At 44.5% G+C, this 21,592-nt stretch overlaps 1 protein-coding gene across 2 annotated transcripts in view; it reads left to right on the plus strand.

The window, feature by feature from the left end:
• The window catches only part of Astn1 (astrotactin 1), a 307,273-nt gene that overhangs the window by 272,004 nt on the left and 13,677 nt on the right, over positions 1–21,592 (plus strand). For both annotated transcript variants that reach the window (XM_051147649.1, XM_051147650.1), the window contains exons 17-21: positions 3,272–3,540; positions 10,352–10,485; positions 13,955–14,106; positions 15,150–15,285; positions 21,167–21,267. In XM_051147649.1, coding sequence (XP_051003606.1) covers positions 3,272–3,540; positions 10,352–10,485; positions 13,955–14,106; positions 15,150–15,285; positions 21,167–21,267 — 792 coding nt within the window. The remainder of the gene's footprint in view (positions 1–3,271; positions 3,541–10,351; positions 10,486–13,954; positions 14,107–15,149; positions 15,286–21,166; positions 21,268–21,592) is intronic.

Here is a 21,592-nt window from a genome sequence, read left to right on the forward strand (position 1 = left end):
CAGAGGGCACACTTACCAATCATTGTCTTCCAAGATCATAACTGTAGATTGTTGTGTTCAAAGACTATGTGTCTACTGAAGTAGATATTTCTTTTCCTGAGAAATATCACAGTCTTTCAGATTCCAGGAGCATCTCTGCCTAGGTTCCAGAGGATGGAGAGAGGTGCCAAGAATTGTAATAGAAACAGCCAATAGGAAGAGGGGACCACTGGGTCATAGGGGATAAAGTGGCTTTCCCTCTTCCCACCTTTCTGCCAACAAAGAGCAGACTCTTCCCAAAGAGTTTCGGACCTGAGCCATTCACTCACTCCCAGTGAATGGCTGCACTCTCTTTTGGGGTGAGGGAGATTTATGTGGGCTTTCATCAATGGACTCCATCATTTTAAAGAGTATTTCCCAATTGTATCTTTAACTGCACATAGAAAATGCATTTTCTCTTTGAAAAATCTCTCTCACACACATGTCTATTCTTGGCTGGAGACTGAATAGATGGCTTTGGGGGCCTCACTGTTCATTGCTCTGTATAAATCCAGCCTCCTGCTAAACTGCTTCATCTCGTGTGAGCATGGGGCCAGCAAGGTACACTGGCCATGACTTCCAGAAGGGACCTTGTATGTGGACCTGATTGGGGTGGGGGGTGGGGCAAGATGGACGACAAGGTTCTGAAGAAAAAAGCAAAACAGGAGCATTTGGTGGCACCCATCATCTTTTCCTATATCCTTTTCTCAGCCATCCTTGTGTATTCTGTAATCTTGCCAAGTATGTAGGGTGGACGGGTATTGACAGAGATTATCCACATCTTGATTTTAATTGGCATGCCCGAAGACAGCAACAAGGGGAGCAGCCCTTCATGTTTACAGCAATTCCAAGCAGTAATGACAGCAAGTTAGAGAGCAGGGAAGTTAAGGCTATACAAGGCACTCACATTACAGTGCCCCCTGGTGGTTCATGTCAGTATAATTCACCTAGTTACTGACCCAGTAAAGCTTGCTTAAAAGGTGAGAGAACAGAAATGTGTTGGCGCATTACTCCGCTTTGTAGTAACTTTTACTCAAAATTAAGAATATTTGGGGAGGATTCTTTTACATTTTTCTCTTGTGAGTTTTCATTCAATTACCATCTTTATCTCCTGTTTCTCTTATTTTTCTAGTGAGGTTTTGAGGTATATAATTTGTTATGCCTTTACTTCTTAGTTTTTTTCCCCTGTGTGTTAAGAAAAAATATCCATAAAAATGCTGAGATACCCACACGATACTCAGGGCTCAGAACATTTAATTTCCCTAGTGTGGTTTCACAGCGCAGAAGGCCTTCATTTTAGATCCACTACCTCCATCTAGTGGTCGTATTGTAGATTTGCAAGTGTACAGAATGGGCTCTCAACAAAGGAGGGCTGTGGCTTAGTACAGAAATGCCTCTGGTGATAAAGGTGGTTAAGAGCCAAAGAGGAAAAGAACCTCAGCCCCATAAAGACTTGGCACAGATACAGGACACTTCCTGAAGACCTTACTCCACTTCCACTTATTTTGACTTAGTCATTCAGCAGTCTGGAGAAGAGGTAAGGTAAGATCAAAAAGAGGGTGCAGAAAGTCTTGGCGAGTCTGTGGTCCTTTCAAATACTGCTAGGAACCCCATCCTCAGCCCAAGATAAAATGAAGAACCATCACTGAGCTTCAGAAGCCTAAATATTCGTAAACGTGGACCTGTGAGTGAAGCGATTCGGGTTTGGTTAGTTGGGCTCTTTTTGATAGATCATCCTTGACTTGTGGTGTGTGTGCAGCTGTCCCGTTCTACCACCTGGGAAGGAGCTCAGCCCTGGATCTATGATTAAATAAAATGCAAATGTTAAATTGATTGCCACAGTCACTGAGTGTGCCCTTTGCCTTCACACACAGGAGGAGTCCCTTGTCAAGAGAGGTTGGGTAGAAGTGCCTCGGCCACATAATGACGTTGTTCATTTGGGAATCAAGAGCTTTGGAAACCTCACCATGTTCCCAAATCAGCCCATGTTACACAGGGGATAAAGGGTGCTCCCTGTACCCTAGGGGTAGAACATTTGTTTTTCATAAGCCTGTGAGTCATATCTCCCAGTCACCTCCTGGAAGTACTTCGTGAAACCTTTCAACCAGTTCACACTGTGCCCCCATCAAGTACGACGTTCTGAATGCATCCACAGGAGACCAGAACATTCTGTGTAGCCACCATCTCTGAAGGCACAGCAGTCTCTCCAAAATCATTTCCTGCTTGGGACACCAACTGTCAGAAATAGCTTTTAAAAACTCCGGAGGGTTCTGTCCGCAGACTCCTTTATAGATAATGAGTTAAGTGGATGAGCGTGAAGAAGACTGGTGAAAGGAAGAGCGAGGGGTGCTTTCTCGTGTGGGGAACAAACGCGGGTGTCTCGTAGGCACTTCTCATGTTTGTCACCAAAAATAGATCAAGAGTTTGTGGAGCTAACTTCTGAGCAGCAAATGACAGTGAAAAATCTTTATGAGAAAAATAATTTTTAAAAAGGCCTAACTTCCCTCCACATTCTCAACACACGAGCTAATTATACAGCTGAGAAATGTTGTTTTTGCTTTACAGCCTAAATGCTTTGGACATATATATATATATATATGCCTGGGTTCAGATACCACATTTCATAGCACACTACCTTTGTGACCTTGATGATATTGCCCTTTCCTGATATGTAGAAATGGGTATAATAGTGGACTCTTGGCAGTGGTTATGTAATGGTGAAAGGAGATCTTGAATAAACTCCAGTGTCCTAGGAAGGCTCCATAAAGCTCAGTTGTAATTATGACAAAGATTCTGATGGTGAGTGCTTCATGTATGTTAGACACCATATATGTGTCGCCAAATCATCTTGTAATTTGTTCGTTTAATAATGCTAAAGGTAGGTGCTATGAAGAAGCCAAGGCATAGAACAATCGCTGTTGCTACTATCTGCATTCTTGGCAGTGGACATATGCGGGCACATCCCTCTGAGTGGACATATGCAGGCACATCCCTCTGAGTGGGCCAGTGGAGCCGATGAGTCTCAGAAAAGAAACAACCGATTCTCATACTTGAAGGGCCATTTCCTACTCTGCATGTCACTGTGAAGATGTGTGCACTAATTAAATGGAATGACAGAGTCACAATCTTACTCTCTTGGTGACACTTTCCAACTTCTCAAGGCTAGACCTCAGAACTCAGGAGCCACCAAGTCATGGCAGTCCTTGCTGTCTTGCCTCCCTCACTTTCTTTTTTTTTTTTTTTGGTCTGGCAGGCAACTCTCCATCTGATGAGTCGGAGGAGCGGGAAAGAGATCCCAAGGTGCTGACATTCCCAGAATACATCGCTAGCCTGTCAGACTCTGGCACCAAGCGTATGGCAGCTGGAGTCCGAATGGAGTGCCAGAGCAAGGGACGATGCCCCTCATCCTGTCCTTTGTGTCATGTGACATCCAACCCTGAAACCCCTGATGAACCGGTTCTGCTGGAAGTAACCAGAGCATCTCCCATCTATGAACTGGTGACCAATAACCAGACCCAGAGGGTAAGAGGGCTGAGATACTCTGGGCTGGAAGGTACCAGAAACGGACAACTTGCTCCATACAGCAATTCAGATAGAGAATCTTTTTGTTCAGCTAAGAGTGGCACCTAGTTTGTTTAGATTTGCATGTTCGTATATTAAATCAAATCAAATCAAGTCAACGCATTCCATAACATCCACAATAATGTGATGCGGAGTCACAGCTGAACACTTGTGGCCTTTGAGCAGAAAGAGCTGGAAGAAAATAGGTAGGAAAGCACGTGGTTTACAATCATCAGGGCCATTGAAATACCTTTTGCAAAGGGCCTGTGGTTGTAAGGACACTCACCTCCATCTCCCCCTTGGAGGAGGTGGACCGTCTCCCCTAACTGATCGCCCAGCCTACCACCAGCTGCACTTGGACTAGAAGGAATGTATCAAATACAGGCCCCAGAGGAAGGACCTAGCAGCCTCAGGCTGGAAAGCTCTGCTACCCTGATTATCACAGGCTTTGAGGACAAAACACCACGTCTGTGCTGACCTTGTTGTTATTAGGCAGGAAGGTCATGACATTTCCCAACCCTTTATTCCTTCTTACCTCTCCGTACCTAAGGAGCTTAGGAGAACATGAGAGAAGCCCCTAAGGATCAGGTGCCAGGATGGGTGTAGCCGAGATGGATGACTTCCTTCCTTCAGTGTACAGACTAGAGCAAGGCAGCACACAGGCAAAGACATGAGCCATGCAAAACCTAAACAGAGAGGCTCCAAGTGAGAGCTTTGTAAGATTCTCTGCAAGGCAAATGCTGAAATGCTTACCTGACTGAGAGGGATGCTTGGTCCAGGTGGGGTGATAATTGCTTTCTTTTTTGTCTTTGATGAGACACCTGGTGTGTCACAGTTGGTTTCATAGGTGTTGTTCAGACCCACAGGAGGGATTTTGCATGTGTGTTTCTCTCACCTACCCACCTCTTCCATGGATATTTCAACGAGTGTTTGAAAATACAATTTTTCACAGGAACAAAAAGACAAATGGCTCCTGCTGGCCTACAGATTCATGCTGAATCGGAAAGAGATGGTTATGGAACAAGCATTGGGGGGAGGGGGACTTGAAGAAGGAAGGGCTTGGTTCATTGGACACCCTAAGGTGTGGGGTGTTAACACAGTGGCTGCCTTACCCTTGCCCACCTAACATTATACTCTCTCAGGCTGCTGCAGCTGAAGCCAAACGCTTTCTGCGTCACCGGTCTGGGTACCACGGGGGCTGAGAGCTCAGCAGGGCAATCCAATGAACTAGAGTGCACAAAGCTACTGAGAAGAGCTCAGTGAGAGACAAAGGTCTTGGAGACTATCAAATCAAAACCAGGGTTCCAAAGGATATTCAACTCCAGACTCCAGCAGCCTCTCTGTGGATTCTATGCTTGCCAAACCCCTTTCCACTTTCTCTGCACCAGTTTTCTTTTTTTTAAATGTATTTTAAATATTTTATATATGCATTTATTTTATTACGCACATATAAAATAAACTACATACATCAAGAAGAACTATGAAGCAATCAGGAATTATATTAATGTTACATTCATAGTGTTTTGGCTATTTGTATTTGGCAACCTTGAAGAAAACATCTTTCCTCTCTTGGTGAGTCTAGAATTCTGAGTGTAAATCGACATCTAGCATATCTCATTTCTATCAACTTAAAACATCTATCTAGACCTAAAGACATCATAACCCCTAAACAACTAAACATAATTGTAGAACTAAACTATCTGGTCTTTGACCCCATCAGAGTCTTGAGAAGGAATAAAATTAATTATAGAATTCTGCCTAAAAACGGGCAAGATTGGATGCAGGCAGAGTTGACAGCCAAACTCTGACAAGACAGGGTAAGCAAGTCCTCAGTAGTTCCTGCTTCACAAATATGTATTTCATATATACTGGGCCAGAAGATTGAAGATAATGTTCCAACCTTATAGAGAGCTTGGGGTCAGGCAGCAAACTGTCACTGTCATTTCTTTCACTTTGGAAGCTGCTAACCCACACTTCCGGTTTACTCTGCACCCTCCCCATCTGGCTCTGTGCTAACCCCTTTCATTTCTAAATGCAGAACAGCTGTTCTAAGACAGAATTTGCTCACTATCAGAGGATTCTCCTCTTCCTTGGTGAGACACAGCCTGCTCTTGTCATCCCCTCTGTAACTCTGTCTTTCTCAGTTTCACTTTCTTTCAAAGAATATAGACAAGGGGTACCGAAGCTGAGGAGGGATTGGACAGGTGCTCAGCATGACACTGGTGTCTCGGTGTGGGTGTTCATCTTCCCCTTCCCCTTCAATATGTAGGTTCGTTTTCTACCTAGCCTCTTTCATCTATTGTCCTTGTGTTGCACTGGATAATCTCTGATGTCATACTTCAGTTAGATTTGTGATTATGATCAACAAATAGGTTAAACATTTAAACAACCCAATAAACTTTAACTCATTACCTTGTATGCCAAATAGATATCACTTGTAACCCCATCTAATTAAAGGGTATCAGTGCCCTTGTCATGCCTCCTTATCTTTCATCATCAAGAGCAACAAGTACACCCTGCATTTATCCCTGTATCCGAGACCCCCATCACAACCTAACTTAATTGTAATATCAGACATGTTCTTGCAGCAACCTTCTTGTTGGTCCTTGTATTAGAACACCTGGAATTATTTTACAATATGGACTTCTGGCCATATTGGCATCAAGGTAATTTAATGTTTCTTCGGATTGTGTGCAATTTAGAGACTTTAGCACATCCTTACAAATGCTCATGATCTGATCTGTCATCGCTTAAATGCTTAAGTCATTAGTATACTACACTCCAAAATGTAATTCTTTGTGACACAACACATTTTCTTTCTGGAATTCAGCCTTTCAGACTTCTCAGCCCCTGTCCCCAAAGCAAGCTTGATCCCACTTCTGTCACTGGAAAACTACTACCATGCCGTATTGCAGGCCGAGCATCACTAGCTCTCATGGTTGGTCCCCTCCTCCAAGGCCTCAGTCTGACTCAGACTCCCTTATGGAACTCCCACTGTACATGTGCACATCTTAAAGCATGCATCCCCTGTGATCAGACTTGCTGTTTGCTTATTTACTTCACTCAGACTGTGAGCAATGCTTTGTCTTCTATAGAATGCTGGGGTTAATGCTCTGCTAAATAACTAAATGAATGGATGAATGAATAAAAAAAAAAATCTCCAGTTGGTAAACTGAATTAGAAATTCAGATTTTTCTTGTTTAAGGAAAACACTAGCCAATGTTGAATTTTTCCCCCTAGACTCTATTAAGTCTGTTAACAAGTATGGTTTCTGCAGGAAGTGCATGGAATGACAAACTGTAGGTGCAGAAGGAAGCGGAATTTCCCTTTCTCTTCCTTCTCAGAAGGGTTTCACTTTGATTCTTCTACTGTGTATTCATTAGATTTTCATCACGCTGACAACATACCTGACATAACCAACTTAAAGGGAAGGAAGGAAGTCACAGTTCCTCACATTTTAGTACATGTCTGCCCCACCCCATTGCTCTGGGCCTGTGGTGAGGTAGAAGATCATGGTAGTAGGGGTGTGTGGCAGAGGAGCCTTCTCACCTCATGGTCGCTGAAAAGCAAAAGTAATTCAAGAAGAGCATTCCAAGACTAATATAACTTTCTAAAGCAAGTCCTGCTGAGCTATCTTCCTACTAGGGCTTACTTCCCAGTGCCCATTAAGTTACATAGCAACCAGTGCACTAATATTGGGATGGATCAGTGCCTTCTAATTTCTTCTCAGTAGAACAAGCATCTTGGATCAAGCCTCTAGCACTGGATCCTTTGAAGAGGACATGTTGTATCCAAACCATAACAGCCCTGTGTCAACCCTGTAGCAGTTGGATGCAGCCCAGGACTCAGAGTGGGTGCTCTCATCAGGTGGTGTGGAGAACAGGGAGGAGAGTTAAAACCTTTGAAGAAATGGCAATTAAAATAATTATAATGTGTGTGCCCCACCATTTTTATATTAAAAATATGACCATGTTCCTTGTTTTAAATGTTACAGTGGTTCATCATTGTTCTTGAGATGGGACCTCCCATTACATGCCCTTTGCCATCCAGCCCTACTGCCCTGTCACTTGCCAAGAACTCCTTTGCCCCATGTCTCCTAGAGACTGATAGGTATTTCTAGTTGATTTTAGAAGTCTAGTTTCATCAAGGGTCCAGTCTTCTTAATGTTAGACTTTCTACCTTTATTACTACAATGTTTGTGACCAGATAACATTTAAAGAAGTAAAATCATTAATATGTATACATACAGTTTAATGTGCTTCACTGTGACCTTTCCATACAAGCTTATATTGTCCTTGGGCCACATTCAGCCCACCTTCTACACGCTTCTCTTCTCCCTTCCTCCCCACTCCCTTTGCTTATTTCCCCTTACCTAACATTTCCTCCTTTATTTCCAGGTCATTTCTTTCTATACTTTCCTTTACTAGAGAAAATATATACCTATGTTTTCATCTATTTATTTCACTTCACACCCTTCAGTTCCATTTCCCCCCCAAATGAGTGTTCCATTCTTGTTTGCAGCTGAAGAGCATCTTTCTCTCCTCGTGGAGGCTTCCTGCTGCTGTGTGCACCCACAGCGCCTCACCTTGCCATTTGGATCCCTCCACACTACTGTGGGATTTGGATATTTACGTGAATCCAGTTTGCTTGTTTATTATCTAGCGGCAACATTTATGCAGACAGGGGCCATATGTGTCTTCTTTTGCGTCATCGCATCCTTCATGCTTAGCACAGGAAATGGCCCCTTGTCGGTGCTTAGCAAATACTGGTTGACTAAAGGCTGCCAAACAGCAGGCACAGCTTCTCTTTTATTCCGCCTGTCTCAAAGAGTCTGTCTTCCTAGCTTTCAGAAGTTCACCTTTTTGATTTGAATTTCAGTCAGAAAACCATAAGGTGAGTAACTTGCTGCTGGACTCATGGTGAAGGAAGAGCACATTTTGGGAGGAGCCTGAAATGTCTGGGGGCACTCCCTCGCCTGTGACTCTGAGCAAGTACCTAACTATCACGCTCAGCATCCTTCACTATGTAATTCATTATTACCATCTACCCAAGAGTTAGGATCTAAATGAATTAGAAACACGGTACAAACCACAACTACAGTCCAGAATCAGTTTCTGCTTCACAGAGACTCTCGGGAGACAAGTTAGTGGGACCTTTATTCCAGCTCATTGCCTGAAGTGACCAATGGTGAACTTTGAAAAACTGAGCCGTAGACAAATGTCTCTTCGTATGGTATTTGTGGAGTCATATCCCTTTTCCTTCCTGCCTTCCTCTCTTCCCTCCTCACTTCCTTCTGTTACCACGCTTCCTTCTTTTCTTTATTATTTTGGAGTCTGAATTTCTACAGGACAGCTGTGTCCCCTTTCCCTAACTTACCGTGTGGACAAGCTGGCACTGGAGCAGAGGGGAGAAAAATCATAAGAAAGCCAAGGCCAAAGCTGTCCTGTCAAGTGCCTCTGAGACACAGCTCTGAGCCTAGCTGGCCTGGAACCTTCGCCCTTAGATTATCTGAGTTGAGGGAGCAGGAGCCCTCGGAGAGGTTATCACTCACTCAGGATTTGCTCTTTTGCCAGAGAACGGCCCATCATAAGTGCTGTTTCCTCTTTGACCAGATTTTATCTTTGGTTCTTTTATTCCACAGCAAACATCTCCATGAGATTACTCCTGTAATTTTTATAAGGTTCTGGTGCTCAACCTTGTCATTCAAAGACAACAATGTGTATCAGGTGTGGTGCATATGTTATGTCACTTGGCATAGATTGTTTCATTTAATTGTCACAACAGCCCTATTAGGAAAGTGATATTTTTGTCAGAGCAGAAAGTGAGTTTATGTAACTTGTCCAAGGTCACAGGCAATGATTGACAAAGCTGAGGCTCTCATCCACAGAAGACTGATGTGGACGCCTTTACATTACATAGCTTATCCTATTCACGGTCTGAGAAAGATGCTTGATGCCTAATCACAACCCAACGCGGAACCACATTCACATTCAAAGTGGATCACAAAACAGGCTGAGGAGCTGTGAAGGACTAGGATGAACAGGGCAGACATGGATTCACAGACAGGCTTCTGAAGAAGGGCAAAGTGTGACTAGGTAGAGGGAAATATAGCAAAGACAGGCCATCCAGAGATATGTGATGAAGACGTTACTGTTACTAGAGGCCACAGCATGATGTGTGATAAAGGGAGAAGTGATGTAAACTGACTTTCTTTCAAAGTGAAAGCTCTCCCCTTTTCTTCTTCTTCTTCTTTTTTTTTTTTTTCCAAGACAGGGTCTCTCTGTGTTAGCCTTGGCTGTCTTGGACTCGCTTTGTAGACCATGCTGGCCTCGAACTCACAGCGATCCACCTGCCTCTGCCTCCCAAGTGCTGGGATTAAAGGGATGCACTACTATGCACGCCCAGCAAGATAGGCTTTTTTAACCAGGATGGGCCTCAAACTTGTATGTAATTGACTTCCAACTCTTCTGGTCTCGCTTCCAAATGCTAGGATTACAGGAATGTGTCACCGCACTTGGTTTATAAGGTGACGACTCTTAACTATGGAGATGAACTAAAGGGAGAGAGATGTCCCAGATATCCCACAGGGCTGGAGTTATCCTATATTCCATTGTCTGGGACACAGTTTCAAAGTAAAGAATGATGATATAGTAACGATACAACCCTTTCTCTGAAAGTGATTTAGGACCGCATAGGATCCTGATGCTAGGTCTCTTGGTAACGGCCACCCAGCCATGGTTTTGTAACACTTACTCTTTGTTTTCTTGCTCAGCTCTTACAGGAGGCCACTATGAGCTCTCTCTGGTGTTCAGGGACTGGAGATGTCATTGAGGATTGGTGTCGATGTGACTCTACTGCTTTTGGAGCGGATGGACTTCCTACCTGTGCGCCCCTCCCACAGCCTGTGTATGGTCCCTTTTCCCACACCCCCTCTCCTGCATGTATGCCTTCAGCGCCATTATATAAAAGTAGGAGCGAGTGGACACTAGTCTCAAAGCGACAGGCTGAATAGTGCTGGGGATCAGAAAGAAGAATGTGGCATAGTTCCTGTCATTGGGAACTTTCAGTATGCTAGAAGGAACAGGCACACAAGCTGTTTAGAGGAAGTAATGTGACAAATCTTTACATTTTTAAAGTGTGAAGAGCTGTTCATTGAGTCTGCAATTGGGCAAATAGCAATTAGACTGCTTCCATATGGAGGACTAGATAAGACAGCATGGGTAGAAGGTCATACGAGCTACAGTACTGTAGCTATGGGGGAAGTTAGAGGTCTCGAGTGAGGGCAGAAAAAGACCAACAACACTATCCCTTCTCAAAGACTTCCTGGGTGCCAGGCAATATACGGAGTAAGTAAGCATTTTTTTTATCATCACACCTTTAATTAATAGACAAGTGAATGACTTCAGCGGGATTGGAGTTTTCCAAAGTTATAGAGCAGGAAGCAGTTCATGGCTGAGAGCAACTGTGATGCCAGAGATGATTTGAGGTTAAAACCAACAGGGCATGGTGACTGTTCACTGTGGGGATGAGCCCTAGTTGAGAAGAGCCCATCAGGAGGTGTGAGGAGTTGAGGAGAAGGAGGAAGCCGGTCCCAATTGGGTTTGCCTGTCAGTGATCGAGGGATAATTGTGTAGATGTTCCATAGGCAGAGGGACATAGAGCTCTGTGGAAAAAAAAAAAAAAAAAAAAAAAAAAAAAAAAAAAAAAAAAAAACAACCCAGAGATAACAAGATTCCAAGCAGTCTCAGAAAGATGGTAGATGGAGACATAGCTTAGAGGAAGAGTGTTCTGTAAGCAACACACACTGAAGAGCAGAGGCCTGGGACAGACATGAGGGAATGTCTGCATTGATGGGATGTGTGAGGTCCTGCCGAGTAGGTGAGAAAAACCATGTCTAAATTCCTAATCCCTCATGGGATGGTCAAATAAAACTGGAAAAGATGAGGGGTAAGGGCCCAATGTAGGCATTCAAATTATCCTATAACAAGGTGCCTTCCACAGGGGTTAAGGCACAACATGTTATTTCTGTGAAGTAGTGCTGGTAGCACATGGTCACATGGTGGTGGCATACAACCCCATGGATTCATAAGACCAGAAAGGCCCAAAGTGAGAATCAAGACTGTAGTAGTTGGAAGGTTAATTACACAGAACAATGGACCAGAGGCAGGAGTCCTCATGTAGAGGCTGCCCTCTGACCTGTCTGCAGGTGAGGGTAGGTGACAAAGAAATAGAACTGAAGGAGAAGAAAACTGAGAAAGAGAGTAACACTTGCCAACAGACCGTCACAGCAAGCCAATTTATTCTCTATGTAGGTGCCTTTGAATATGCCAGCCATTGGCTTCTTGCTCTTTGTAGTTGCAACTTGGATACCTGAATCAAAAATTTTAGAACGGCCCCAACTATATTTTTTAAATTTTTTTCATTTAGTAGGAAAGATGCCATTAAGAATTTAGCTCTGTCATATGGATTCACCAGGTAGAAAAGCTACTTTGAAAAAACATGGAAACTGTCAAAGACAGGAACAGAAGATCCAGCCATGATGTCCTATGGCTGATTTCATTTTTTTAAATGGATTAACCAAGCGATACATGAAGATCAAGATGAGCTAAGTATCAGACAAGAGAAATGTCCATTAAAACAGCACTTTTCTTGTCAGCTCTGATCACTTCTCTCAACAACAGATTTTTTTTGCACATCTTATTTTTTTTTAATTTGTAGTTAGAAATAATGTATTCTACTTTTATATAAGTCCATGTAAATCATACACATTTCTATTTCTCAATAGGAGCTGGCCTTAGTTCCTATTTTCACAGAATCGGAGTTCCCAGAAAGCTTAGTTACTAACTTAAGCTTCCTAGTGGTTTCTTTTTCTTCAAAATAGCATTCTACATATGACTCTAATTAATGAATTTGTCAATATCCGCACTGTTTTGGGTCTATTCCATCCTAATGTCACATGCAAACTATGCGCTCCTTCATGGTAGCCACTAGCAAATGACCATGTGTTTCTTATTATTTTTCTACTAGTTGAAATGCTTCTTATTCCCCGAACAGCATCCCTTGATTTCATGTTAAAGTTTTATCACATTCATAATGGTATGTTTTGGATACTTATTGAATTGCACAAAAGAAGGTCTGGGATGGGTTTGTGTACCACTCCCACACAGCCTTCCAGCTGACAAACATATGAACATATATGTTGAGTTGGAACTGGACATTACAGGCAGTTTGGTGTGACCCAGCTCTGCTGTCTTGTCCTTTGGTTCTTGAGACCATGAGAGGTGCCTGTGAGCTGAGTAGAAGAAGGTGGAAGGCTAGGGCTGCAGACACTCGTGACATAGAGGGACCAGGGTCAAGGCTGTGGGTGAATGCTAGGGATATTGTGAGAGAGGGAGGCTAGAGTGAGCAGGAACTGGGAAACCCCTTACAGTCTAGCGGTATGGAGAGAAACCAGGCGTTGGACTCAAGAAGGAAACCTGAGCCACGTACAAGAAGTCAGCACGAGAAAGCAACTTGAACCCACGTGGGCAGTCAGGAGGTCCACACCAGTGAGCATCAGCATCGGTTACTGACTCTCTATAATCTGCAGAGAGGTATGAGATGGCAAGGCAAGGCACCAAGTTCAAAAGACAACTTGAAAAGACTGGAACTAAAGACAAATGGGGACTGGAATAAGGGACAGAGTTCACAGGCATCCAAAAGGACAGACAGAAACTGACATCGGGTCCTGAGCAGCAGACACGGGATATCATCCCAAAGAGAATGTGGCATGTGGCCAACTTGTGAGAATTACTTTGAAGCTGAGCCTGTTCTGAAGTTCAGTCAGCAGATGGACAAAGAGAGAGAGAGAGACCTAACAGAACCAGGGGCAAGGGAAGCAGGGCCTGCCAGAAACTGATGCTTATGGAACTTAAAGTAATTGTGCTTTTAGTCAGGCAATATTCTCTTGGGTGCCACCTTCAATGGGATTTGAAGTGCACATTGCATGATATATGCTCAGTATTTCCTTGAGAGAAGACCCAGAAATTATATTTTGAGCTATATGAAAGAGACCAATCAGAAGAGTCCAATTGCCAAACACATACCCTGTGTTTGATCCTTACACCTTTACTTATTTACTTATATATTAATTCACACCATCCAAACACAAATCTCCTAGATATTTGGTAACATTAGCATTGATAGAGAGAGAGAGAGAGAGAGAGAGAGAGAGAGAGAGAGAGAGAGAGAGAGAGAGAGAGAGAGAGAGACGCCCTCAGAGACTAGAGTAGTCATTTGTAAGAAGAGTTTGTAACGTGGTGTTGACATGGTGACTACAGAGTGACACAGGTCCCAGCTGGGTCCCCATTTTATGTTTCTGTTTTTCTGTACTCAGGCTGAGACTTTCCACAGGGCATGAACCTAGTAGCACCCTTGTGGTCCTGGAGTGGGAACATTCGGAGCCACCAATTGGAGTGCAGATTGTAGATTACCTGATCCGGCAAGAGAAAGTCACTGACCGGATGGACCACTCCAAAGTAGAGACAGGTGAGTTCAGTCTCCACCCCCTGGGCTAGTCTTATTCCAAGGTAGTAAAAGCAAAAAAAAAAAAAAAAAAAAACACCCCACCTCGTGGCATTGCTTCAAGCCCCCGTCATCTCAGGGTAGAGAAGCATGGAAAAGTCCCAACTCTTGTCTCTTGCAGGCAGTAGCCATCTTGTCCATTTAAGAGTTTTTGCATGGTGAGCATCTGACAGAGTCTTGTTTTGATTTTGCTTTTCTTTTATTTATAAAAAGAGGTGTCCATTTCATTGCCTCTAGGCACACTCACAAGCAACAACATAGTACACTAGTAATCCTAGCCCACAATTAAGAAACAATTCTCTGCTAACCACGGCCATGATTACAGAAAAAAAATTCCTTTGCTAATAACCCCCTCTAGGCAAAGGCATGTGCAAACAGATGTTCTTGATCCATGTTTTGTCCTAAAGCAAACTGACTTTTGTCAAGTCCTGAGAGAAAAGGGAAGCCTTGCATGAGTAGAAATAACCCACAGAAATAAAAGTCCCATGCCTTACTATTCTACTACCAACACATAGAGAAAAGCCTACATAAACAATCCTAAGACTTCCACATAAAATATGGTCCTTTTGGGGGATGAGTATGCCCATTATCTAAAAATTTCTAGGGAACCTGGTGATGAGGTTTGAAGAAACATCTCTGGGACATGGAGAGCTGTTGGCTGCTATGTCTGAGGCTTTTCCTTGGTATGCACAGGTATTGCCAAGGCCAGTATGTTGGGGCCCAAGGACTTGCGCAACTGTTCTCTGTTAATGTCAAGGTGTTTAGTGGAAATTTTCACAAATGGGACATGTACAATATTCTGCTTTAGTAGTCCTTGATCTAGTTCTGAACAAATGGCTCTCAGCTGATTGGCTGTCAGAGAAACTGTCAGAAAAGATGGATTTCTTCAAGGTCTCCTTTTTCCTTCTACTAGGAATTTTAAAAGTTTCCGTGAGTTCTCACAGCGCTGCTCATTGTTCGGACATCACTGTTTCTCATGCTTCTTCCACTCTTTCTCCATTGTGCAGAAACAGTGCTGAGCTTTGTAGATGACATCATCTCTGGAGCAAAGGCTCCATGTGCCATGCCGTCTCAGGTGCCAGACAAGCAGCTTACCACTATTTCTCTCATCATCCGATGCCTGGAACCTGACACCATTTACATGTAAGTAGTGTATGCCTTAATGATTCCTTACCCAGAAAGTTCCAGATCTTTACTGGCTCCCCTTTGTTATCCAAATTTCCCCAGAGACTTTGCAAGAGACTTTTTTAGTCTCTGACATTTTATCTCAATAGGCATTATGGAGAAACGTCTGAAGTCTTGTCATCAAACAGTTTACAATATACAGAGGACAGATAGGAACAGCCAATCGCAACTTAAGACAGAATGGAACACATGTAAGTTAGAAAGGCCAGGGACATGTTGGAAAGAAAAAGGGAAGGGATTTGTTCGAAGTATATTCTAAATTGGATTGTATAGAATTCAATAGTTCCTGTGATCTTGGGAAGGGAACACTAGGTTAGAACCACACCCTGCCCCAGGGCAAAGGTAGAGGGGTATGAAGGAGAGCAGTGGGTGGTCCAATAGGTCTGAATCAGATGGTAAGTAAAAAGAAGCAGAAGAAAATGCACCTAGGAGACTAGAGTGAATGCTGTATGTCAGAGAAGTCAGAGAAAAGCTGAGGACAATGCCAAGAACTGTGCTTTAGAAAGCCATCTCTAGTGGCTCTGAAATAATTTATAGAGTGTAGCACTGGTCAGCATTTTTCTTCAAAGAAAATACAGTGAATTATATCCCCATGCTTGGAACATCCGTATGTTCCCTGTGAACCCTTCCCATCCCTTCCTGTGATCTGGGAACAACTGCAAAACATTTGCAAGCAGAGACATAAAAGATGCCAAAAGAGGAGATATGGTGATAGAATCTAAGTCATGATGGAAAAATTCAGGATCTAACGCAGAATTCATGGTGATGCAGTTTGGGAGGTTTTTGACCCCATCAGTATGAAAAACATCTAACAGTTTATAGATGAGGTCACAGGCATAAAGTCAAGGTTTCCAGCATAAATCATCTTCACTTCCTCTCTTAAGGAGTTCAAAGGCAGAAAGCACTAGAAGTCTGAGTGTCGTTGATCGTGATGGATTTGGACATTCAGCTGTGTATCTTCCATATAGAAATAGGAGATATAACTGAGGGATGTGCAGAGTGAATGTAAAATGCATAACGACGAGTGATTTCTGAGATTCTGGAATTGATATACACATGATACTCAATACTTCCTGTCTGCTCTTGGGACAAGGATGCCATGACCCATAACAGCTCTCTTGATATTGGATAGCTGTGGCCCTTCAGAGGAAGGGCTCACGACGAGGGGACACAGGTCTGGGACTGAAGAAGCCATCTGCTTTAAAAAGTCTCCAAATCAATGTGACTCATATGACCATTTACAAAGAGGGTGGTATACCAACTCCTACCAGCACATCCTACTTATTAATTAGGAAGTTAGAAGTTCTAGAGCAGCGATAGCTGAGCCCAGCTCTTTCAGAAAAGCCTTTAGCGAGTCTAGAACTGTCATTGAATTGGCCTGATTTGTTTCCTGCTCAAAGCCCTGAGGTTAAGCTCCTCTTCGACACTGAACATCCTTTGTGATCTTGATCTGGTTCTAGTGTTCAGTTCCTATGTTTTGGAAACCCCCTACTTCCTGTCAATGTCGATTGCCGGAGCCATACCAGACGAAAGGACAGCCAGTCTCCACCAGGTGGCACTGCAGATCGCTGGAAAAGCTAGCTGACAGTCATTTAAGTTCATAGCCCTCAGTGAGGACCAGCTCTTGCTTTATAGTGCGCAACATGATGTTCCTAGGTCCTGGCAATGGTGTGGCCTGGACATAAGACCTAATCTGTGGGAAAATAGTGATGTGGGCTGGACGCATTCCTCTCTACTGAGGAGCAAGGGATATTTGGCCTTCCATCCCTGGTGCATCCCATAAGCCTGGTTTGCCCCTAATCACAGTGGCTTTAAATAGGACCTTTACCTTTTCTGCACCTGAGCTTTCTTACTTAATAAGTTAGAAGGAAGGTAGCCATCATTTATGGAGATCTTGCCCTGTGTGACTTTACTTGTTCCCATTTTATAGCTGAAGAAAATGAGGTTCCGTAGAATTGAATAACTTTTCCCCAGAATCATACACCTAGGGATATAAAAAATGGTTAGGCGATGAAGCAGGGTTTCTTCTTCCCCACACACTGGATCTTACTTCCGGGCCACTTGAGGTTATTCTGGCCGGATCTAGAAAAGCCATCTTGCACCCTAAAGCAAAAGCTGGTCTTCATTGTGTGTTTTGAAGTTACATCTGAGTTTCGGCTGGCTCTCTTTGCCATATATTTCACTTACTGCCACTAGAGAAGCATTCTGGGGATAGATCATGTGACACAAGCACAGGTAAGCACTCCATAAAGGGTGTTGGATTCAACATTTTCATTTTAGCTGGGGAGGGGCATGCCACCTCTCCCCACTGTGCTTTCTTCACAACCAAAAACCACTAGGAGAGCGCCTGCCTTTCTGAGCACATGACAGCAGGCAGATGATAGAAAACAGTTTCTGAATCAGAGGATCAGCAAAAGCCACCATACTGGCAGGAAGAAGACAAGAGAGCGGCAGGTGACGCAGCCAGCCTTGCAGCCAACCCCTGGCAGGCTTCCGATCTTCCTTAGCATTTAGGCTCCAGACCTTTAAGGCGCAGCCCTGGGGCCTGAGCCAGTCTGTGTCAGTTCCCACGCACACATGCCTCCCCCATGTCATCACCGCGTTGCTAACTACGCACTGAAAGGTCCCAGCCTGTGGCTGGGGAAGAAGCCCAGAAGCTTTGGAAGAGGCAGTAAATGGACTTAGACATGAGCCCTCTGGATCTGGAGCAAGGCTTATCTCCTCTGTCAGTAATTCCAGCTAACCCTCTTGCTGTTTGAGGACAGTTCTGTGGCGGGGATAAAAATGCTAACAACAGAGAAGGCCTTCCTGAAATGACAGCACGTGGCGTTTCCACATGATAATGTGGAAAGGGCTTCCCAGCCTTTCGTAGGCGAATACCCTGGCTCCTCTCTTGGTGTCTCTGCGGGAAAGGGGGGCGGGAGGGCTGGGACTGCTGAGGAGCGGTTCTTAAGGTCAAGCTCTGTCTGTACTTGGAAGGCTGTGTGAGGCATTTCCTTTCCTAATATCTGCCTTATAGTGAAAATAAAATGTGCCATTAAACAGTCAGAGATTAGCAGCTTGTGTTTCACACTTAGCTGCCCTGCGGAGTATGTAAGACTTAAGGCTCACAGGGGCGTCCTTGTCTCAGCTCAAGATCTGACACAGTGTAGCTGGAACTCATAGCAAGACAAGAGAGGAAGCAGAGCTGCCAGGAGTGTGGACTAGCTGGAGGTTGTGGTTGGCTCCATTCCAGGCACTGAAAGACAAGGGTCCATCTCACAGCCAGTTTAAAACCAAAAGAATAGGATGTCATAGTCCAGGGTAGCTTAATAATTAAATGTGCAAGATTAAATTATGATGGGCTGCAAAGAGTGGCTTCAGACAGAGAGCTGAGGTTGGTGCCTTCAGCTTAATAGAAGGTAACTGTAGTGGCCACGCTGCAGCCTTATCTGGGGTTGTACAGCCGATGGAAGGAGATCTGCTACCTATGAGCACAGGGGGCAACAGGGCTAGGCTTGTAACCCAAGGCTAAGCCCATGCCAGTCTGGAGTGTCAGCCCACAAAGAACAGAGCTTTGAATCTCCTGGCTCTCCCGAGGACAGCTGCTAGAATTGATGGAGCCTGCATCACTAACCGAACCTTGCAGCCCAATCAGAAGAAAAACATGCTACTTCCAATAAAAAAAGAGTCTTAGATTCCCAAAGTATAGATTTGTTCTCTACGAATCCCAGGGGTTTCCAGCTCTACGTACTATTAGGGAGTCACAGAGACCATGGCTTGACATGACAGTCACACACTATGAAGTGTGAGTCTGCAGGAAGCAGCCCATGGTATTTCTAGGTATACCCTTCAGAACTGTAGTTGAGTGTGCTCTACGACTGGCTTAAGAAGTTGGACTCCGAAATGGAGCTAGTTCCAAAAGGTCAGATGTCCCAGCTACCGGTTTGAGAGTCTGGGGAAGATCAGGGCTGAGAAGCTGATGAGGCACACAGGGTCAAAGGAGAGAATATTCCATGGCTTCCAGGGCTAGAGTGGAGGTAAGGGGTGCTAGTGCAGCTCAGGCTTTCTCTGGGAGGGTGTGGCAGGTGAAGGATGCCAAGATGCTTTGCTGAGAATCAGGGTGTATGTGGTTAGGGAAGACCTTTCCTGGTGGTCCTACTCTGGAAGGCCATTGAGTGGGGCTTAGGAGCAGAGCATAAGGCAAGCATGGTGGAAGGTGGTCTGAACCCTGTCTGCTGATAAGAAAGAAAGCTGAATTCTTGGCTCTGATCCAAGAGCTGAGAGAGCCTTATAGCAACCAACTGCTATGGCATAGCCTTTTGGATCTAAGTGGGCCATCACACTTTAGGTCTTACTAGACCAGGGGACCTGATATGGTGGAGCCTGCTTATGTGAAGCTTCTATGGCATTGATGTGAGGTTAAGGAGAGAAGGCCACATGGCATCTCAGCGCAGTCAGGTCTTTGCTCTGACTGTCCTCTGTGCTTCTTTGTGAGGAAGGAACAGTAGGCATGAGGTCCTCTGTCCTTTGAACATATTGCTTGGAAGAGTAATTAGGTAGTATTCATTTCTTTCTATTTCACAGGTTCAAGTGTTTAAGGCCCAGCGGTCATTTACCTGGCCCACTCTTCTTTCCCTTACCCCTTTCTGCAAGTTTGACAACAAGAAGAAGAAGAACAACCAACAAAAAGAAAAAAAAAAATCTATGTTTTCCAATAAACACAGCAATCTGTGGTGACACAGCACAAAGAAAGGGGGGTAGGGAGGTGGTAGTGATGTTCTTTAGGGGGGCCTGGTTAGCTGCCAGATGCCCAGTTACAGGTGCCAGGCACCTTATTTTCATGGCAAAGGTCCCTGGTGTCTTTCCTTTCTTTATCAGTTTCATCACCCAGTGGGACTTCCTTGGGCCTAGTGTTCCCTCTGTTGGACTGTGGCACTTCCCTCCAGATTCCCGGGCCTCAGTTGAAACAGATTACTAGAACGGAGGAGGCTGCATGCAGGAGACAGAGTGTCCCACCATAGACAAGCCAGGGGGCCCTTCACTCCGCCTATTTCCTTCTGACTGCAAAGGATGGACTTATGATCAGTCTTAGCATAAAGGTGTAAGCTGAGCACCGGGCAGTATGGAACAGAACAGAACCACCATGGTGTGGTGTGCTGTTCCAGGGCTTTGTGTACACCATCACCTCGTTTCATTATCACGGTGACTTACTATCCTCTCCATATCATACACAAGGGAAAAGAGAGCTTGCAGGGGGCCACTGTAAATCTGCATGGCCTTAGATCCGAGTTCTAGCCATCCATTTCCAAGGACATCCATCATCCATGTCACCTGGAAGGCAGCTGGGTGCCGTGTCATGGCTAAGACAGCATCATGTACGGCCACAAATTTCTTCTTTAAGACTGGGAAACATAGTGAGCCCCTTGTCATAAAGAAATACACAAGTTTAAAAGAAAGAAAGCAAAAACCAACCAACCAACCAACCAACCAACCAAAAAAAAAAAAAGGGTCAAAGCTTGGGAAAACACAGGTTTCTAGTTCCCACGTCATACTGAGTAGTTCCAAACTGGGCCTGAAAATTTCCAGCAATGGTGCCTGTGGAGATGAAGTGTCGTTCACGATGATGCTTCCGTTCAGACATTACTCAGGACCACATATCCCATCCACACACCACTGAAGGCAGTGAAAGGCTCCGTGCCACTGCTTTCTAGCCAGAGGGCTGGTGGTAAGTGTGGGATGATGGAGCAGTCAGGGTCCTGACCTATCCAGACAGAGATATACCTCCAGATGGAGCTCCTCAGCTGCAGTCCTTAGACATGCACCCTTTAGTAATGCTGTCCTCCTACGCCTCTGCCAGGTTCACCCTCTGGGGAGTAGACAACACAGGGCGACGCTCCAGGCCAAGTGATGTGATTGTGAAGACCCCATGTCCTGTGGTGGATGATGTCAAAGCCCAAGGTAAGAGACATGAAAGTTATCAGGGTCTGCTCATGATTTCCCAGCCATCTACCCTTGCCACACTAAGGACCCTGTAACCAAAGGAGTAAACACAATGACCGAGTGAGGCAAGAAGGAAGAATTCAGGTTCAAGGTACAACCTTGGGCTTTCTTTCAGCCCCTCTGCACTCTGGCAGAAATTTTCATGTATTCTGTTGTCCCACACACTCCACAGGGCAGGAGTCAGCGGCAGACATGTATAAAGTCCCCAGGCATACATGTGCTTAGGCCCATACAAAAGTACCTCTCATCTCTGCCCTCAGGACATGGATTGATCACTTGCTCT

This window comes from Acomys russatus, chromosome 6 (genome assembly GCF_903995435.1).
Source record: "Acomys russatus chromosome 6, mAcoRus1.1, whole genome shotgun sequence".
Taxonomy (NCBI): Eukaryota; Metazoa; Chordata; class Mammalia; order Rodentia; family Muridae; genus Acomys; species Acomys russatus.